Source organism: Carcharhinus amblyrhynchos, chromosome 30 (genome assembly GCF_965287045.1).
Source record: "Carcharhinus amblyrhynchos chromosome 30, sCarAmb.v2.hapA, whole genome shotgun sequence".
NCBI classification, from domain to species: domain Eukaryota; kingdom Metazoa; phylum Chordata; class Chondrichthyes; order Carcharhiniformes; family Carcharhinidae; genus Carcharhinus; species Carcharhinus amblyrhynchos.
Genome location: NC_137353.1, coordinates 19440793 through 19460419, shown reverse-complemented (window position 1 = coordinate 19460419; position 19627 = coordinate 19440793). Strand labels below are relative to the sequence as shown.

The window sequence follows — 19627 nt, the reverse complement described above, 5'->3', positions numbered from 1 at the left end:
CAAAGTGAACATAATTACCTCAAAATTACAAAGATATCTTAAATTTTATATATAAATTATCTCAGGCTGAAGACCAAATGTAAAGATATTTCTGATATTATAAACATCCACATTTATGAGGAAGAAGTCCAACAATTATAATACAATTACAATGGTTGAATTTCAGACAAGTTTAAAACTGGACTAACACATAGAAATTTGCCAAAAGCAGGTCAAACCTATTCACATATAATAGTGAAAGACAAGGATCGTAAGAATTAACCTTTTTTGACAACTCAAAGACTTATGTCGATTACATCCATGTTGATTAATGTTGATATGTGACTAGGATTATGAAAAAAAATCCCAGCAATAACATTGATGTCAGTGCAAATAATCAAGATCAACTTCTTGATGAACTTTCTTCACATAATGAATTCAAATCCATCTGTAATTGTGAAATCACCTTTTTTTGTTACCTTTCCCCACCTATTTCTGCCCATTCCCTGAAAGCTGTGACTCCTCTCTCTGGGATGAACTGTTACTGTAGTTATTGTTCATGCTCCAGTCTAGACATCACCCTGTAGCTTCTTGGACCACATCACTGCTAAACTGACCCTTGTTTTTTTTGTGCGCAAAAATTCTACACAGTTTCCGGCAGCTGTGGCTTTTCCTCTCCCTAACCAGTTAACAGACTGGTGCCGTGAACACATTTCACTGACTCTCATTTCTGCTCTTCTGTAACTGGGTTATAAATAACTCATCTTCCCCAGCTAATCCACTGAATTAAGTGCACTGCCCCTGCACAGTCCCAAAAGGTTTCAACTCAAAGATTTGCTGCTCTCCGTTGCAACATTAAAAGCCATCTGGCTGACTGGTGACTGGCAGTGGTGGAAAAGGGAGAGCGCACAAGACAGCGAACAGACAGGGGAAGGAACAACCATAGCTGATTGTTAACCACCGATATTTGGGTATCAAGATCCACGTCACATATCAAACCGCTTTGACAACAAGACACTATCCAGGGTCTTGTGTTGATAGATCTTTCCGGAAACTGCAAACGTCAGTCGAACTGTACCCAGAAAGAGGTGGGAGAAACATTTCCCTTTTCATTTCTTAACTTGCAAAGGAAACTATATTGTTAAAAAAATACATGCAGTGTATAAACTAAAAAAAACATATAGTGCAAAAAGTTCTGTAAACCTTACAGTTCTGCAATGACTTCAAATTTCTCCCAATCCAATCTAATTCTCTTGCAAAAGTGATTGCAGGGATTGGGATCTCTTTATTAGCCTGTTAGTAATCTTATGGTTTGATTGCTCATTCCACACAGTAGACTTTACTGAACTTGATTCAAATTGCATAACAGACTGAGATTAACAAATGAGAAGGGGATTAGAACCAGCAATGGACAGTGTGTTAAAAGGCCAGTTATCTGAAATGAGAACATTTCGCACACTTCATCAGGACTTGATCATAGTTGGACGAAGTACATCTGCATCTGGGATCCAAGAACAACTCAATTTAAGAATTATTACTGATAAAGTTGGAGGGAAGTTTTTAAAAACGTACCTGTTTGGAGTATAATAGAGCTACATAAAGGTGATTCATTACCCTATGTTTGATCTTCTCACACTTACAAGCTCAATTATTCAACTCTACCACTTGCTGGGAATAGCCCAGGGCCAATCCATGGCTTGGACTAAGCTGCCCAGTTTCAGCTGAGGCATTTCAAATGGCTTTGCTTCCCTTGGGCAAAAGAAACAAGAACAACAAAAAATGTCAGTCACAATCATAATCCTGGTCACTGTTGGCCAACCCCCATAACCTACTGTAAAATGCCCAAATGTTCAAGTCACAGACAACAAAATCAGGCTGAACTGTGATACATACTACAGTCAAGTAGGCTCACAGCCCACATTCAGACATGACGAATGGACATTTGGAAAAGGTAGCAGTTTCTGACACCCTTGGAATCATATACCAGCAGAACCACCTTTAGAGAGAAGGGAAAATAATGGTTGGCAACTTATAGTGTTAACTTTTCTCATTGAAGATCAGGTGTCTTCATTTACTCATCCAAAGATTATTAAAGCATGTCCTTGGTCAGTCATAGAGATTGAATAAAAGGTTAGTTTGTGTATTGGAGCTCGAGGCAGTGCAAATGGAATGTTCTTGAAGTTTTGTGAAAGATCATCTTCATCCTGAAAAATGGTACTGAGGTTGTTTCAGTCAACTTTCCAACAAATGTGTATGTGATGCCGGTCAGCAGTGGTTTCTGCTGCAGCTAATATTGCATCTGATGTGTGCTGAACGCCACTTGCAGCCACAACAATATGAAAGGAGTCCTGAAGCAGATCTTTTCATGAATCAAATCAACACCAGAGTAAATAACGGAGATTAGGGATAGTGGTTCTATGGAATGGAATGCTTTCTATTTTGGACAGCAGTGCCTGTAATCATTCTCAGATTAGCTACAATATAGTTAAATGCAAAGCAACACTCCCCATAATTTGCCCTAATATTAGAGAATTATCCTGTCTGTATCTAAACCCATTTTTCACTTCCCATACTAGTCATCCTATGTCTCTTTGTGCTGTGGAGCCTTTAGTGAATAGTTTAAAATTTATCAACTTCACTTCATGAAGAATCCACACAGATAGGTGATAGTTTTATCCTCTCAGTCTAGGGATCTCATACACATGAAGGGCTAACTAATATTCACCCGTTTTAATAAATAGTTTCACAGGATGAAGGGAATGGCCAATAAATCATTCGCAAGTGAATAACTGAAGTAGATTTTGCTGTTAAATGTGAAATATTTGGTAGCTGAAGTTTGTATTTGAAGAACCACCATTAAAATACCCAGTGCACCTCATAACCCAATTGCTTTACAAAAGAGCACGGTTAAGGAAGATCAAGCAAGCCGTGTTGACTATATAGATCTTCTGTAATATCGTAAGTCTTTGAAACGATTGGCAGTGCTTCTCCCAGTATAGCTACGACCTTTTCTGTTGGGCCCATATTCATAATCTCAAAGAAGCTTGCCCGGTTTGGCAGCATATAAAAGGCAACAGTTGCAGCTTTGCGTACTATCCAGGGATGATGGTTGGCCAGGGAGTCATTATAGGCCTCTGCACAGAGGGTGGACGTTTTGCTATCGTCAGAAGCTACTCGCAACTTCTCCAGAAAGAGCTGCAGCCAGCTGAGGGCACGGTGGAGCCGCAGTAAAGTCCGACAGCCTGAATTACAGTGGTCACCCTGCTTCTCCAGATCCACAAGATTGTGATCCACCTCGTACTTCACCATTGACTGAACTGAGAGATACTCTTGGCCATTTGCACCAGATCTGTAGTTTTCCAGAATTTGGATTTTGGTGACAGCATCACTTGAGATAAAGGAAAAGGCTGTCCCGAGACTATTCATGAACCTAGAGAGTAACAAACAGAAATATAACAAACCATTAACGCCAACCTTCTGACTTCTAAAAATTTAATTCAATCACTGACCTAATATTTAAATTAAAAACAATTGAGAAGCAATAATTCTACAGTAAATGCCACATCAGTCTATTGTCAAGCAAGTTGTCACATCCAGAAAAGTAGCTGCAACTTGAATACCAGGAATTTATTCCATAGGATGCAGCTAAAAGATGGCAGCAGGGTGGCACAGTGGTTAGCATTGCTGATCCAGTGCTAGGGACCTGGGTTCAATTTTGGCCTTGGGTGACTGTGTGCGCACAGTTTGTGCATTCGACCCGTGACTACTTACCCTACACACTGGCATTAGCTGCTGCTGCACACTAAGAGATCCCTTTGACTTGGTGCCAGATTTAAACTGTCATTAGAAAAGGAGAAATAGAGGCCATAGAGATTGCTAGATCAAAGTGAGCATCCTTGCTTTGTCACTGACTGTAGAATTCAGGCCAATGTTCTTGGGAGGACATGGTTCGGGCAATATCCCAAAATCTGAAGCTGCCTTTTCAGCTATAATTCAGTATAGTGGGTGGCTAAATGGTTAGCACAACTGCCTCTCAGCACCCAGGTTTGATTCCAGCCTTGGTCTGTGTGGAGTTTGCATATCCTCATCATGTGTGCCTGGGTTTCCCCCCACAGTCCAAAGATGTGAAGGTTAGATGGAATGACCATGGCAAAAGCATGGTGTTACGTGGATACGGTAGGAGGAGTGGGCCTGGGTAAGATTTGAGCTGATTGTCACATGTATTGATACACAATCAATGAAGAGTATTGTTTCTTGCATATTAAACAGACAAAGCATGCTGTACATAAAGAAGAAAAGGAAAAGGTGTAGCTAGGATGTAGAGAAAGAGCAGCTTAATATATTGCAGGTCCATTCAAAAGCAGCAGGGAAGAAGCTGTTCTTGAGTCAGTTGGTATGTAACCTCAGGGTTTTGTATCATTTTCCCAACAGAAGAAAGTGGAAGAGAGTACGTCCAGGGTTCATGGAGTCTTTGATCATGCAGGCTGCTTTTTCAAGGCAGCAGGAAGTGCAGTCATAAGATTCTCCTTTGGAGAATCAGTGCAGACTGAATGAGGCTAGTGGCCTCTTTCTGAACTGTAGGGATTCTGCAAATAATGCCATTAGATTGAGAAGTAAGATTTCACATGATGTATAAATCGTGAAAAGCTATTTAATGAAGAGATTACTTTCAGATGTATTTGATAATTCACACAATTTTAATCTCCATTATCATAAGAAATGGCTCACATCATCTCATTCTCCCAAATATTTTGCCTTGTTAGTTTTGTACACTATTAAATAGTCCTTTGCTCTCACATTAATTGAGGTTCGATAAGAAGTCTCACAGCACCAGGTTAAGTCCACAGGTTTATTTGGAGTTCACTCACCTGATGAAGGAGCAGCGCTCCGAAAGCTCGTGCTACCAAATAAACCTGTTGGACTTTAACCGGCTGCTGTGAGACGACTGACTACCCACCCCAGTCCAACGCCAGCATCTCCACATCATAAGTGAGGTTGATTTAGAAGAGAGGATTATTTGCAGCCACACTCACTTTACCAGCCCTTTCCATCCATTTAAGTAGTGTTCTAGCAGGATTTCCCCACTGTCAGTCAGACACTCTCTGAAGGACTCCAGGACCTCAGCCAGACTGAAACTCCCGGGGGCCGCCATCTTCAAACCGGAAACCAGCCCTACCGGTGTCCATTGGCCATTCACAGCGCCACCCCTAACCGGAAATCCCACCCTGGCCCGCGACGCCTCCCCATTGGTTGGTTTTCCTGTCAGTCAGGCAGGCCGTGGTGGGGGCGGGGCCTGACGGACACCCTGGTAACGCCGGCCTGCTCGGGTCCGGCCTGGTAGTGAGGTAGGCCTGAGGCTGTCGTGGCCACTTTGCCCGGTTTAGAAGCTGCGGTATTAGAGGAGAGGCCCGGAGCCTCTGTCATTGACCTGAGGAGGGCCACCACCGTATATTTAAAACCCGCAGCCTGGTCAGTGCAGCAAGAAAGAGGCAATAAACCCAGTTGGGTTTTTAACTGCACTGAGGTAACCTGAAGCTTTTGGTTAATAATGTGAAATTAAATCGGTTAGGATTATATTCACTGGAGTGTAGAAGAGTGAAAGGGGATCTCATAGAAACTTACAAAATTGTATTAGTCAGGGTAGATTCAGATCACTGTGTGGAGTTTACACATTCTCCCTGTGCCTGCATGGGTTTCCATCAGGTGCTCCAGATTTCCCCCACAGGCCAAACACGTACAGGTTAGGTGGATTGGCCATGTTAAATTGCCGTTGCTGTCCAAAGATGTGTAGGTTAGGTGGATCTGATGAAGGAGCAGCGCTCAGAAAGCTTGTGCTGCAAAATAAACTGTTGGTCTTTAACCTGGTTTGTGAGACTTGTTACTGTGCATACCCCAGTCCATTATGTGGCATCTCCACATGATGTGTGAGCTTACTGGGATCGGATAGGAGAGAGCCTGGGTAAGATACTGTAAGAGTTGGTGCAGACTTGATTGATTGAATAGTTTATTCTGCACGATAGGAATTCTGTAATTCTTCCCGATGTGCTTGATGAATGGTATGTTTTGTCTGTATAGCACAAGAAACAATACTTTTCACTGTACTCTGGGGCGGCATGGTGGCACAGAGGACCCGGGTTTTATTCCCAGCTTGTGTCACTATGCACGTTCTCCCTGTGGGTTTCCTTCGGGTGCTTCGGTTTCCTCCCACAGTCCGAAAGAGGTGCTGGTTAGGTGCATTGGCCATGCTAAATTCTCCCTCAATGTCCCCAAACGGATGGCAACTTAGGGATTTTCACAGTAACTTCATTGCACTGTTAATGTAAGCCTACTTGTGACACAAATAAATAAATGTAAACTTGGATTCAGAAAAAATGTTCTCCATAGTGGGGGTGTCCAGATCTAGGGCTCATCGTTTGAGAATAATGGGTAAACCTTTTAGGACTGAGGTGAGAAGAAATTTCTTCACCCAGATGGTGGTGAATTTGTGAAATTTACTGCCACAGAAAGTAGTTGAGACTAAAATGTCTGATTTCAAGAAGAAATTAGATGTAGCTCTTCGGGCTAAATGGATCAAGGGATATGGGAAGAGGGTCAAAATATTGAATTCAATGATCAGCCATGATCAAAATGAATGGTGGAGTCGGCTCGAAGGGCCAAATAGCCTACTCCTGCTTCTAGTCTCTATATTATGCCAATGAATGAGGCCTTAGCTGGCTTTTTCCTCTGTCCACTTCCACCATTTGGATCTTTGCTGCACTTCAGTTGCAGTGCAGTCTATTCAGTTCAAATTGGCAGTTTAATCTTTAAAAGTTCCCATTTTTTAATGGGATTCATGATGTTTTTTGATTTAATTTATCACATATTAGTATACAGTGAAAAGTATTGTGTCTTGTGTGCTTTACAGACAAAGCATACTATATGTAGAGAAGGAAAGGAGAGGTTGTTGAATGTAGTGTTGCAGTCATAACTAAGGTATAGAGAAATATCAAGTGAATATAAAGTAGGTTCATTCAAAATTCAAATCATTGGATAACTCAATTTTAAGAGCAAAAACATTTTTTTTGAATTATTGGCAGATTGCATATGAATGAGGATTGGAGCCATCAGAGTGAAGGCAACTGGATTTTTTTTCACAATAACCTGACAGCTTCATGGTCTCTTTCACTGGTACTGAAATCAGTTCTTTAATTTTTAATTATCTGTTGTATCACTGCATCCTTTGATTTTGTGAACATCTTTATAAAGTGAGAATGAGGGCAGTTTGAAAAGGTAGATGAGTCTCTATATGTTGGAACATTGAAAAGAAATCAAAGCTTTGCACTCATAGTATTGTGAAGATCCACTTGAAAGATAGGCAGCACATTTTATTTATACAGCACCCTTAACATTCAAAACTTTCTTAAGTTATTTTGTGGAGATGTAGTTGGACATAGTACAAGAAATAAGATGTAGTTATTACAATCAGCTCAAAAATTGGGTCTTTCTTCATGGAGCGAATAGATTTAATAGAGGTTTTCTAGGCTTTTGAAGATTTTAATGGGTAAACAACAAAAATGGTTGGCACAGTGGAACCAGATTGACAATCATACTGGAAGGACAAAGGGAATAATTAGCACAACCTATTTCATGCACAATCATTGCACAAGTGACTAACGTGCTTTAAAAAGTAAATTGAATAAGTATTTGAATTGGGCATTTGGAGAAAGAAATATGGAAAGGAAATCTGACCAGAATAGATTGCTTCAGTTGAAGTGGCAATACCACAACTTTTATGATTTCACCAGTTGTTAGTATTTAAAGGGTGATTGGGAAAATTAGAATTGTCTTCACACACACTGGCTGAGGTTGTGACTAACCGTTTCTAAAAAAGGAATTGAATAGATATTTGAGAAAGACATTTTTTAAAAGGATGTAGAGATATAGTTGAAAAGATTATTCTACAGTTATTGCAGATACTTGGTGGTACGATTATTTTTCGTCCCGACTTCAGAATACACTAACACTCCTTTTCCCTCTCTACAGAGACACCCTCCTCTCTCCTCCTATTTCCTATCTATACATAGGAGACAACAAACAGTTGAACCCAAGTGATCTCTTATGATGCATTTTGCTGATAATGTCTGTTTTAAACTTAGCAGATCTGCCTTGCCGAATTTAAGATGAGTGTCTGATTTCATCAGTCTTGTGATCTTGGTGCAGGGAAACTGGTTGCAAATGCCGGAAATAAAAGTCACACCTTTGGGTAAGAAGGCACACATTCAACCAATCTATTGGATGCAATCCTTAACATGAACTTTCAAAATTGACGAGTACTTCCTTTTTAAGGGGCAGGCCAGGATGTGGGCCGCAGCTGTATCCTGGTCTCAATTGGTGGGAAGAATGTAATGCTGGATTGTGGAATGCACATGGGATATAATGATGATGTAAGTACTTATAGAAAAATTGATGAAGATAAAGAATTATTAAATAATGGAATCTCATGACCAGAGTTCATATGGTTCATTTGTCAATTTTTGTGTCTTCATGTGTCCCCTAAAGGCATGGGCTCAGTACCTCTTGGACTGTTGCTCCACTAGTAGAAACGTTGCAGGCCTCCCAGCCTCCTGCTGCCCAATTTCATTGCCAGAACTGCAATAGGTAACCAATGCCCACACTGCTGTGCTGGCAGTGATTAGCATTGAGCCCGAGGAAAGGCCCTTGGTTCTGTTCATTTCCTAATGTGTTCTGATAGCCTAGGGAGAGTGCAAGAAGACCGAATTTAGGAACAGAGGTTATGAACTCTCAAAAGTTCATCCACTTAACAGTAGAATCGTGGCTGATTTACTACCTGAACTCTGCTTTCCTGTTCTATCCCTATATCCCACTATTCCCATAGCTCCTAAATGTCTGTAGTAATCTCGAAACTCCCTGTAGATACAACCCTCCTGAAATCCCTTTGGATGTAAGGGGTGGGAATGATGTTGCCCCTTTCACTTTGTACATGGAATGAAATCAGACAGACCTGGCTTCTTTCACAATTTGCTCCCCACTTAGACAGAGGATCAAACTTAGTGTATATGGGCCAACAAATTCATGCAATGAATAGATCTGGGAAGCTGCCAAGCTAAATAATTTATGAATAGCCTCTATTTCTAAGATAGGATAAGGTTTTTTTTGTTTAACTTCAACTCCACATATTATAACCTTTAATATGTACAGTTCATGCAACAAATTATATCCCTGAAGTTTTCATGAAACTATCAGTGGAATAAAAGTTAGGTATGTGTAACAATGGTTCATGTTGTAACTGCAAATGAAAAGTGCAGACTTAAGGATTAGGATTTAAACTGAGCCCATTGCTTACAAACTGTACTTACCATGTTGTAAATGAACTCTTAGAGCAAGATTCTCCTGCCTCATATTTCCCACCAGGGGGAGGTATGTGTTGATTGCTAGCAGCTGGATTCTCTGGTCCTGCTGCTGTCAATGAGGATTCCATTGACGTCATTCCACACCAACAAGATACCTGCAGTTGGGGGTTCACTACCGGTGGGACTGGAGAATCCCGCTGCAGGTGCAGCAGGTGGTCAGGAAGGCAAATGGGATGCTGGCCTTCATAGCGAGGGGGATTGAATATAAAAGTAGGGAGGTCTTGCTGCAACTGTACAGGGCACTGATGAGGCCGCAGCTGGAGTACTGTGTGCAGTTTTGGTCGCTGCATTTACGCAAGGATATTTTGGCCTTGGAAGGAGTGCAGAGGAGGTTTACTAGGCTGATACCGGAGTTGAGGGGGTTGAACTACGAGGAGAGGCTGAATAAACTAGGCTTGTACTCGTTAGAGTTTAGAAGAATGAGGGGAGATCTCATTGAGACATATAAGATGATGAATGGGTTGGATAGGATAGAGGTGGAGAGGCTCTTCCAGCTCAGAAAGGACAGTAGGACTAGAGGGCACAGCCTCAAGATAAGGCGGGAGCAGTTTAGAACGGTGTTGAGGAGGAACTTCTTCACTCAAAGGGTGGTGAATCTCTGGAATTCTCTGCCCATTGAAGTGGTGGAGGCTGCCTCGCTAAATATATTTAAGACATGGGTAGATAGGTTTTTGATAGGCAAGGGGATTAAGGGTTATGGGGAGAAGGGGGGAAAGTGGAACTGAGCCACGACAGATCAGCCATGATCTTATTGAATGGCGGGGCAGGCTGGAAGGGCTAGATGGCCTACTCCTGCTCCTATTTCTTATGTTCTTATGAACAGCCGGAGAATTATGGCCTGAGTCATGGCTGCATCACAAGCCAAGTCAGAAATTGTAGCAAGTAGTTCTTGTACTGAAATATTACAACAAATCTTTTTTTTGCCCCTTTTCACAGATGGGGACAATAGTTTAGGAACTTTCTTCCAATGTACTTACAAATGCACACAAATCTCAGTAATTTCTTTCCTGCTTTTTCTTAATTCAGTCACCTCTTCTTGTGATTGGATGTCCTCTGGTGTTTCTTCTACCCCAGGTGATTCCATGACTTTGTGCTTCCCCTGGGCAGTGTGTTCCTTTCTGAACATGTGGCTGAAGTTCAGGCAAATGTGTTTTTAAGTAAATGGCTGGAAAATGATGCACTGATCAAGCCTAGGTTTCTAACAATGCAGTTCCACTGGGCAAAGATCTTTTGCTGGGAGCACTTAAGTCACAACACTCTCATGATTATAGGGAGAGTACTCGATCATAATGGGTATAACAGATGAGCCTGATTTTTACCTTCACTCAACATTCACCCACTTGCACTTTCAGCACATTTCTGGATAACGATTAAACACAGGAGCCCTCTAATTTTTCCCTAAGAGGATGAGCAGAGAGGCCAAAAGAAATGTCTTCATTGTAAGTTTGTTGGAATATACTATGCCTTCCCTCAACAAGCAAAGATCCCATTGCACCTTTTAACAGGAGCTTGGATAAACATTTGAAGCAGTGGGGAGAGAGTAGGACAGTAACATCAGTTAAAGTGGCAGCACAGATCTGATGGGCCAAATGGCCTCCTTTGTGGCTGTACATTGCCCATTGTTCTCCAGATGCTGCAGCAGTATTAAACTGGGAATTGACCCAGAACGTTCCTGGTCTGTGTAGCACTGTCCAGTAGTTTGTGATTTATTGCTTCTTTATTGCTACCTCACAGTGCCAGGATTCCAGATTCAATTCCGACCTGGGGTCACTGTCTGTGTGGTGCTTGCACATCCTCCCTGTGTCTGTGTGGGTTTCCTCCAGGTGCTCTGGTTTCCTCCCACGGTCGAAAGATGTGTGGGTTAAGTTGGTTGGCTGTGCTAATTTGACCCTAGCATCAGGGAGATTGGTAGGTAAATGTGTGTGGTTGCTGGAATAGGGCCGGGGTGGGATTGTGGTTGATACAGACTTGATGGGCCAAATGGCCGTATTCTGTATGAAATTTTTTTTTGCTTTCAATCATAATGGCAATTTGCTCTATATATTGCCTGTAAAAATCGCATTGCGCTTTACTGGAAAGTCATCAAATAGAATTTGACACTGATGTTATTGCTTTCCCAGCGACGCTTTCCCGATTTTTCCTACATAACTCAGAATGGACGGCTGACAGAATTTCTGGATTGTGTCATCATCAGGTAAATATTACACTTTCACCATTGGAGCAGAGCTGCACTGATATAGAGGAGACCTTACTTTTGGTCATGGTGTTTGCTTTGAACTTGATTCGCTGATGGAGTTGCTAAGTGTTTCCAGCATTCTCTACTTTTATTTCAGATTTCCAGCTTCTGCAGCATTTTGATGTCACAAACAATGATTTTACTCCCAAAAGATTTAACATTGGTTTTGCTATTATTTTGAAAATGTAAGGATTATTTTAGTGTACTGTGATGGATTTTCTTCAGTTCCATTCAGTATCTGCTTTCTTTTTATGACCTGTAAACACCCTCCAATCAGAGTATATAGAATGAAGAAACTGGTGTGATTTAATTTATTATTGTTACATGTATTAGTATAAGTGGAAAGTATTGTTTTCTGTATGATATACAGACAAAGTTCATGGAGAAGGAAAGGAGAAAGTGCATAATGTAACACATAGCCAGGGTGTAGAGACAGATCAACTTAGTGCAAGATAGGTCCATTCAAAAATCTGATGGCAATGGGGAAGAAGCTGTTCTTGAGTTGGTTGGTATGTGACTTCAGACTTTTGTATCTTTTTCCTGACAGAAGAAGATAGAAGAGAGAATGTCCGGGGTGCATGAGGTCCTTAATTATGCTGACTGCTTTTCCGAGGCAGCAGGATGTGTAGACAGAGTCAATGGATGGGAGGCTGGTATGTGTGATAGATTGGACTTCATAATGAATCCAAAAGGGATTCTTCAGCAATGTAGGCGATGGGTGAGCTGTTAACATCCTAATCTTGATCTCTCAAAATCAGGCATTTTCCTCAGTTAACCTAGGTTTTCCAGTATGTTTGAAAACATGCCCTTGCTATCGTATTGAACAATATAATCTTTATTCTTCTCAGTCATTTCCACCTGGATCACTGTGGTGCCCTTCCTTATATGAGTGAGATGATTGGTTACGATGGCCCTATATACATGACCCATCCTACAAAAGCCATTTGCCCAATCCTTCTCGAAGATTATCGAAAGATTACAGTTGATAAGAAAGGAGAGACAAACTTCTTTACTTCTCAGATGATCAAAGACTGTATGAAGAAAGTTGTAGCTGTTCATTTACATCAAACTGTGCAGGTAAGCAATGCGTTGGTTACAGTCCTTTGTTTACTAAGTTCGAGATATTAACTTGTACTAGAAGAGTGGGTAGCATAGTGGTTAGCACTGCTGACGCGCAATGCAAGAGACCTGGGTTCAATTCCAGCCTTGGGTGACTTTGCGGAGTTTGCACGTTCTCTCTGTGTCTGCATGGGCTTCCTCCAGGTGCTCCAGTTTTCTCCCACAATCCAAAGATGTGCAGATTAGGTGGATTGGTCATGCTAAATTGTTCCTTAGTGTCCCAAGAGTGTAGGTTAGAAGGATTAGCCTGGGAAATGTGTGGAGTTACAGGGATAGGAAGGGCTTGGGTAAGATACTCTGTCAGAGAGTTAGTGCAGACTCCAAGGGCCAAATGGCTTCTCCTGCGCTGTAGGAATTCTATGAGAAGAGCAGATATGCAGGATGCATAGATAAACTCCAGTTACTCATACCATAGATAGGACTTTTGTTTTAATGTTATTGAAAATGAATGGATTTTCTACCCTGTTGCTCCTTGATGCCAAGACTGATTCATTGATCTTCCACCTATACTGCCTGCCACCGTACCCAGCTGTCATGCTGCAAACGGGATTACAAGAATTGTTTGAATTAGAAAATACTGATTTGTATTTTGGAATGATCTTCTAGGTTGATGATGAACTTGAAATTAAAGCATATTACGCTGGACATGTGCTGGGTGCAGCCATGGTTCAAATCCGGGTGGGCTCCGAATCAGTGGTGTACACTGTGAGTATGAACGAACCTCGGGCATGCTGCCATTTATTACAACAAGGCTGTAAGGCCAAACAATTGCTTCAGGACTAATTATTCCAATTGATTTTTTATGGGCTATGCCATCATGGACATGAATGATCACAGAGGTACTACAAAGCTTTGCATTGCATTGAACTATCTGTATAATCCAAGGTGAGAGTCATAGTGACAGATACACTGAGGGAGAAGACTACATTGATGTACAATCTCTAAGTCAATGCCTTGGGTGAAGGAGCCAAGTATATGCTAGCTAAATTTGCTGATGACAGAGATAAATGGAAAAGTAAAGGGATGTAGATAGGTTAAGTGAATGGGCAAAAAGTTGGCAGAAGGAGAATTGTGTGGGAAAATGTGATTTTGTCCGATAGAAAAGCAGAATATTGTTTGAATAGAGAATGATTACAGAATCTATGACATAGAAGGATCTGGCTGTCCTACTATATGAATCATAAGCAAGCAGGTACAGTGAGTGATTAGAAAGGCAAATGGAATGTAGGCAAGGGGATTCGAGCATAAATGTAATGAAATGTTGCTACAGCTATGCAGGGCCTTCATTAGGCTGCATCTGGAGTACTGTGTACAGTTTTGATTTCCTTATTTTAAGAACGAATATAATTGCATTAGAAGGAGGGAAGGGGTTGTCTTATGACAGGTTGGACTGGTACACATTGGGGCTTTGGAAGCATGAGAGGTGAACATGTAACATCTTGAAGGGAGTTAACAGAGTGGATGCTGAGAGGATGTTTCTCCTTGTAGGAAGCATCCAGAATTTGGGGACACAGTTTAAAAATTAAAAATTAAGGATCTCCTGTTTAAGTCTGAGATGCGGAAATTTTTTTCTCTGGATCATTTATGGAATTCTCTTCCTCAAAGACCAGTGGAGGTTGGGTTAGTATTTTGATTAACAAGCAAGTCAAGGGCTAAGGGAACAGGAGAATAGAGTTGAGGCCACAGTTAGATCAGCCATAATCTTATTGAATGGCGAGGGGTCTTAATCCTATTGTTGTTGTTCTTATTCTGGGATATGCAATATGCTGATCCCACATATGCTACTTTTGTCCTGTTACTTTTCATTTACTTTCACGTTTCCTGAAGCTGCTGATGTTGGACTGTGGCTTTAGTAGTGATAGTGGTCTGCAGTATTGTTCATGTGCAAACTTAACTGAGCACACTGGAAAACGACTGAATCTTGGGGGAGGGCATCATAACCAAGTCCAATCGTATCCTCACACATTTACATTAACAGTCACCAGATAGAAATTTGAGATGGAACTTAGGCTGGATCTTCCAGTCTGCTTTTTCTTTCATTGATTCATGGAATTTGAGGCCAGCATTTGTTGCTATTTCTGAATTACCTTTGAAAAGGTGGTGGTGAGCTGCCTTCTTGAACCTGTGCAGTCCATGTGGTGTAGGTGCACCCATGGTGCTGTGCGGGTGGGAGTTTTAGGACTTTGACCAGCAACATGAGCCAGCATCAGTGAAGGTGCAGTGATAACATCCCAAATCAGGATGGTGTGTGAATTGGAGGTGTGCTTATAGATGATGGTGTTCCCATGCATAAGAATTAGGAGCAGCAGTAGGCCATCTGGCCCCTCGAGCCTACTCTGCCATTCAATAAGATCATGGCTGATCTTTTTGTGGACTCAGTCCCACTTACCGGCCCACTCACCATAACCCTTAATTTTTTTACTGTTCAAAAATTTATCTATCCTTGCCTTAAAAACATTTAATGAGGTAGCCTCAACTGCTTCACTGGGCAGAGAATCCCACAGATTCACAACCCTTTGTGTGAAGAAGTTCCTCCTCAACTCAGTCCTAAATCTGCTTCCCCTTATTTTGAGGCTATGCCCTCTAGTTTTAGTTTCACCCGCCAGTGGAAACAACTTCCCTGTTTCAATCTTATCTATTCCCTTCATAATCTTTCATGTTTCTATAAGATCTCCCCTCATTCTTCTGAATTCCAATGAGCATAGCCTCAGTCTACTCAGTCTCTCCGCGTGAACCAACCCTCTCAACTCCAGAATCAACCTAGTGAATCTCCCCTGCACCCCGTCCAGTGCCACTGCATCTGCTGCCTTTGCTCTTCCAGGTTGTAAAAGTTTAAGGGTTTCGAAGGTACTATTGAAGGAGGCATGGGGTGGCACAGTGGTTAGCACTGCTGCCTCACAGCACCAGATCTGTATTCAATTTCCGTCTTGGGTCACTGTCTGTGTGGAGTCTGCACATTCTCCCCATATCTGCCTGGGTTTCCTCCATTGCTCTGGTTTCTTTCCACAATCCAGAAGGTGGTTAGGTGCATTGGCCATACTAAATTCTGCCTCCTTGTACCCAAACAGGGGCCAGAGTGTGGTGACTAAGGAATTTTCACAGTAACTTCATTGCAGTGTGACTACTTGTAACTGATAAATAAACTTTCATTTTAACTTGACAAACTGGTGTAATACATCCTGTAGATGGTACACATTGTTGCTCTGGTATATTTCTCAATGGTGGAGTGAGTGACTGGTTAAGATGGCGGATGAGGCTCCAGCCAAACAGGCTGCTTTGTTCTGCATGATATCAAGTGTCTTCATTATTGTTGGACCTGCTCTCATCCAGGCAAGTGGAGCGTATTCTATTACACTCCTGACTTGTGCCTTCTAGATGGTGGTGTTTTATCCAGAAAGCCAGCTGTTGGAAGGGTAGTTCTGGAGCCAATTTTTACTCAGTTTTAAGTTAATTTACAGAGTGAACTATTATCAGTATACACCTCCTAACTCAACCACACTACAGTTTGTATCAGTGTCTCTTGAATGCCAGTTAATGCTCACGAATAGCATGCAGTTAATCACCACTAATACATAATTAACAGGCAGAAAAGCTTTGAGGAGTCAGGGGGTGAGTTACTCACCACAGAATTTCCAGCCTCTGACCTGCTGTTGTAGTCATGGTACTTGCAGTGTTGGCCCAGTTGCATTTCTCGTCAAGGGTAAACCACAGGATCTTGATGATGGAGGAATTCAATAATGGTAATTCCTTTAAATACCTAGGAGAGGTGCTTGGATTCTAATTTGTTGTGATTCGTTCTTCCTTGGCGCAAACATTAACTTGCCTTTTATTCAAGATTGAATGTTGTCCAGGTTTTTGCTGCATACATACACGTACTGTTTTAGTGTTGGAAGAGTTATGAGTGCAATAATCAGCAAACATCCCTGCTTGTGACCTTGGGAGGAAGGTGATTGATGAAGCAGCTGAAGTTTAGCTCAGGAGGTGCTAAGATCATTTATCATGACGTACTGAGAGCTGTCTGAAAGCACTGGATCGTCAATTTATTTAAATTGGGAAGGATGCTGAGATAGACCTCAACAAAGTATTCGTATTTACTTGAGTTTCCTTTATAAAATTGGCTTTTCTCTCTCTGATTGTATTTATTTTGGTTTAAATATTTACAGGGTGATTACAACATGACACCAGATCGACATCTAGGGTGAGTTTCTGCATTGTGTCTTCTTGTGCTTCTAAATATATTTTCTTTTATTACACTTGGCCGGTGAATTGGTCAGAATGTTACAATATTGCGACTTCTCGCTGCTGAATAATTGATATAACATCGGGTTACACATCTGCTATGCTTCTTTTGAGGCAGCATGGTGGCACAGTGATTAGCACTGCTGCCTCACACCACCAGGGACCCGGGTTCAATTCCCAGTTTGGGTCACTGTCTGTGTGGAGTCTGCACGTTCTCCCCATGTTCACATGGGTTTTCTCCTGGTGCTCTGGTATCCTCCCACAGTCCAAAAGACATGTTGGTTAGATGCATTGGCCATGCTAAATTCTCCCTCGGTGTACCCAAACAGGTGTCAGAGTGTGGCGACTAGAGGATTTTCACAGCAACTTCATTGTTCTGTTAATGTAAGCCTAAATGTAACGCATAAATGAACTTTAGGCTAATAAATAAACTTTAGAATTTAGCTTTACCTGGCCTCTGCTCCCTGATTTCCCACCATGCCCACCATGTAGTGTAGGTGTGTTTGCTTTCTTTATGAGAGGGTCAGAGCTGAATTCCCACGTCTGTCATTTTACACTCTGCTGAGTGTCGGAAGTGTTTGTCACAGAGTCAAATCCTTCAACTGTGGCACTTGTTAAAAATTCCTCAAACTGTGACCTGCGCTGTGAATCTAGATGTTTGGGTGCATGTATAGGACGACTGACTAGCATTAAAAAGTTTGAGTGCACTTTTTTGAGCATGCTGTCCCTCGTGAATGTGAATGATGGTTTGATTAATTGAAACCTTGTCATTCTTCAAGTATGAATATTAAAAAATGAAAATGCTCAGGTAGTTCAGGACTTTATTTAAGCCCTGCTTATACTGATTTCTGAATGTTCACGGTGAGATTTACTCTGTGTGCTGATGAATTGCGCAGAAAATTTCCGTACAAATACCAAAGCACCTAATTGTTGTAAGTTTTGACATAAACCTCCAGTCATTCTATCAAAGAAATTTCAGACCAGTGTTTACCGTTCAGCATACTTTTTATTTTATTGCAAATATTTATGATGCAACCTGTAATACCACAGGCATCCACAAAGTGTCTCACTAGCACTTATACATTAATTCAAATCAAGTCCAATCATGATTTACCCCCCCACATGAAGGACAAACCAGATCCAAGCTGACAAACTTTGCGTCCCATCTTGGGCTCGATCAAACAAGATCAAACCTGACAGGATGAGACATTGCAGCTTCTCCTGGGCTCGATCTAATGCTTCATCTTGGCCAAATGGTGAACTTGGCTTTTAAAAATTATGTAGGTACAATTCTCTGAGACCATTCGACCCTTTGAACCTGCTCCGCTATTCAATAAGATTGCAGCTGACCATTTTTGTGTTTTGAGTTTCACATTTCTAACTACCCCTGATTACCCTTAATTCTTATTAGGCAAGGAAATTAATCTACCTCCAGCTTAAAAAGATTCAGTGACCCTACCTCCACCACCTACCTCTGAGGTAGAGTTCCAAAATCGCACAATCCTCAGAGAAAAAAATTCTCCCTATCTCAGTCCTATAAGGGCAACCCCTAATTTTAAATGAATTAATTGAATAATTAAAACTTTACATATAATTCCCAAGGCTTCATTATCTTGTGTGTTGTTACTATTTAGAAAATATCTTAATGTTACTGGATTCCTGTTACAAGTACAGTATAACATGTCATATTCAATAGAATAAAACTGATTCTTTGAGGCTTGTATGCAAACAGAAACTTAAGAACGAATTAAATAACTTCTTAAAAGAAAAAAATCTTAAAATACATGGGCAGTGAATGAGAAAGTGGGATTGCTTGGCTATGCGGAAGGAGTAAGGGAATGGAGCTAAGTGAATAGCTTTTACAAAGAGACAGCACAGAGACAGTGGGCCAAATGGCCTCCCGTGCTGTGAAATTCTATGATAGAGAAACACCAGTGCAGAGTTGATGCACTGAACAGCCTGTAACAGTAACATTCAATGACCCTGCGTTTTGAGGAATTAAAGCGATTTGTCAAACCCTGACTTGCCTTTCCCTGTTTCAGAGCTGCTTGGATTGACAAGTGTCGTCCTAATTTATTTATCTCGGAATCGACATACGCTACCACAATCCGAGATTCAAAGCGTTGCCGTGAACGAGACTTTCTGAAGAAAGTGCATGATGCAATAGAAAAAGGTGGAAAGGTATGAAAATATTATACTCTGAAAAAGGTGAAAAGCAGATGTGTTTTGTGCCTACTCCACAGATGTTTCTGTCAACGTTTTAGTTGACATTCATGTAAGCTCTGCGAATGGCTCATTTGATTAAAGCTGATCTGAACCTTATTGTAGTCTCCAGACTCAGTGCCTGGTCTGTGTTGAATTAGCTGATCATAGTCTTAATGCTATATCTGCCCTCTGTGCCCTGCATCAAGTGGCCCCAGCTGGAGCTGTTTGCCAATATTGGATAAGTGCTCAGCAGTCTGATAGCCTGCAGACACTGCTATCATATGGGATCTTAATTACAAAAGGGCAGCCACATCCATACACCTAGATTTGATGTCAGGACAAACAAAACATAAGGAAAGAAAAAGTGAATAGGTTCAAAGTTGAGCATATGTTAGTCAATCTCCCATGGATTTGCACAGAGGTAATCAAGACTTAGTGT

The 19627-nt window shown here is 41.4% G+C and overlaps 2 protein-coding genes across 8 annotated transcripts in view; one reads left to right on the top strand and one right to left on the bottom strand.

The window, feature by feature from the left end:
• On the bottom strand, nucleotides 1–5131 carry cptp (ceramide-1-phosphate transfer protein). The gene is made up of 2 exons (XM_080215310.1): nucleotides 5013–5131; nucleotides 1–3409 (listed from the first exon to the last, which is right to left on the bottom strand). Exons 1-2 carry the CDS (start codon nucleotides 5129–5131, stop codon nucleotides 2887–2889), a joined length of 642 nt encoding a protein of 213 aa, XP_080071436.1. The 3' UTR covers nucleotides 1–2886.
• Nucleotides 5132–5223: 92 nt separating this feature from the next.
• The window catches only part of ints11 (integrator complex subunit 11), a 37157-nt gene continuing 22753 nt past the window's right edge, over nucleotides 5224–19627 (top strand). Inside the window, exons 1-9 of one of the 7 annotated variants that reach the window (XM_080215094.1) lie at nucleotides 5263–5503; nucleotides 7056–7146; nucleotides 8118–8221; nucleotides 8305–8402; nucleotides 11510–11583; nucleotides 12474–12702; nucleotides 13351–13449; nucleotides 16908–16942; nucleotides 19026–19164. In XM_080215094.1, coding sequence (XP_080071220.1) covers nucleotides 8194–8221; nucleotides 8305–8402; nucleotides 11510–11583; nucleotides 12474–12702; nucleotides 13351–13449; nucleotides 16908–16942; nucleotides 19026–19164 — 702 coding nt within the window. In that variant the 5' untranslated portion in view covers nucleotides 5263–5503; nucleotides 7056–7146; nucleotides 8118–8193. Of the gene's footprint in view, nucleotides 5504–7055; nucleotides 7147–8114; nucleotides 8222–8304; nucleotides 8403–11509; nucleotides 11584–12473; nucleotides 12703–13350; nucleotides 13450–16907; nucleotides 16943–19025; nucleotides 19165–19627 lie in introns of all 7 variants that reach the window. The other 6 variants (XM_080215095.1, XM_080215099.1, XM_080215098.1 and 3 more) reach the window with 6 other exon arrangements.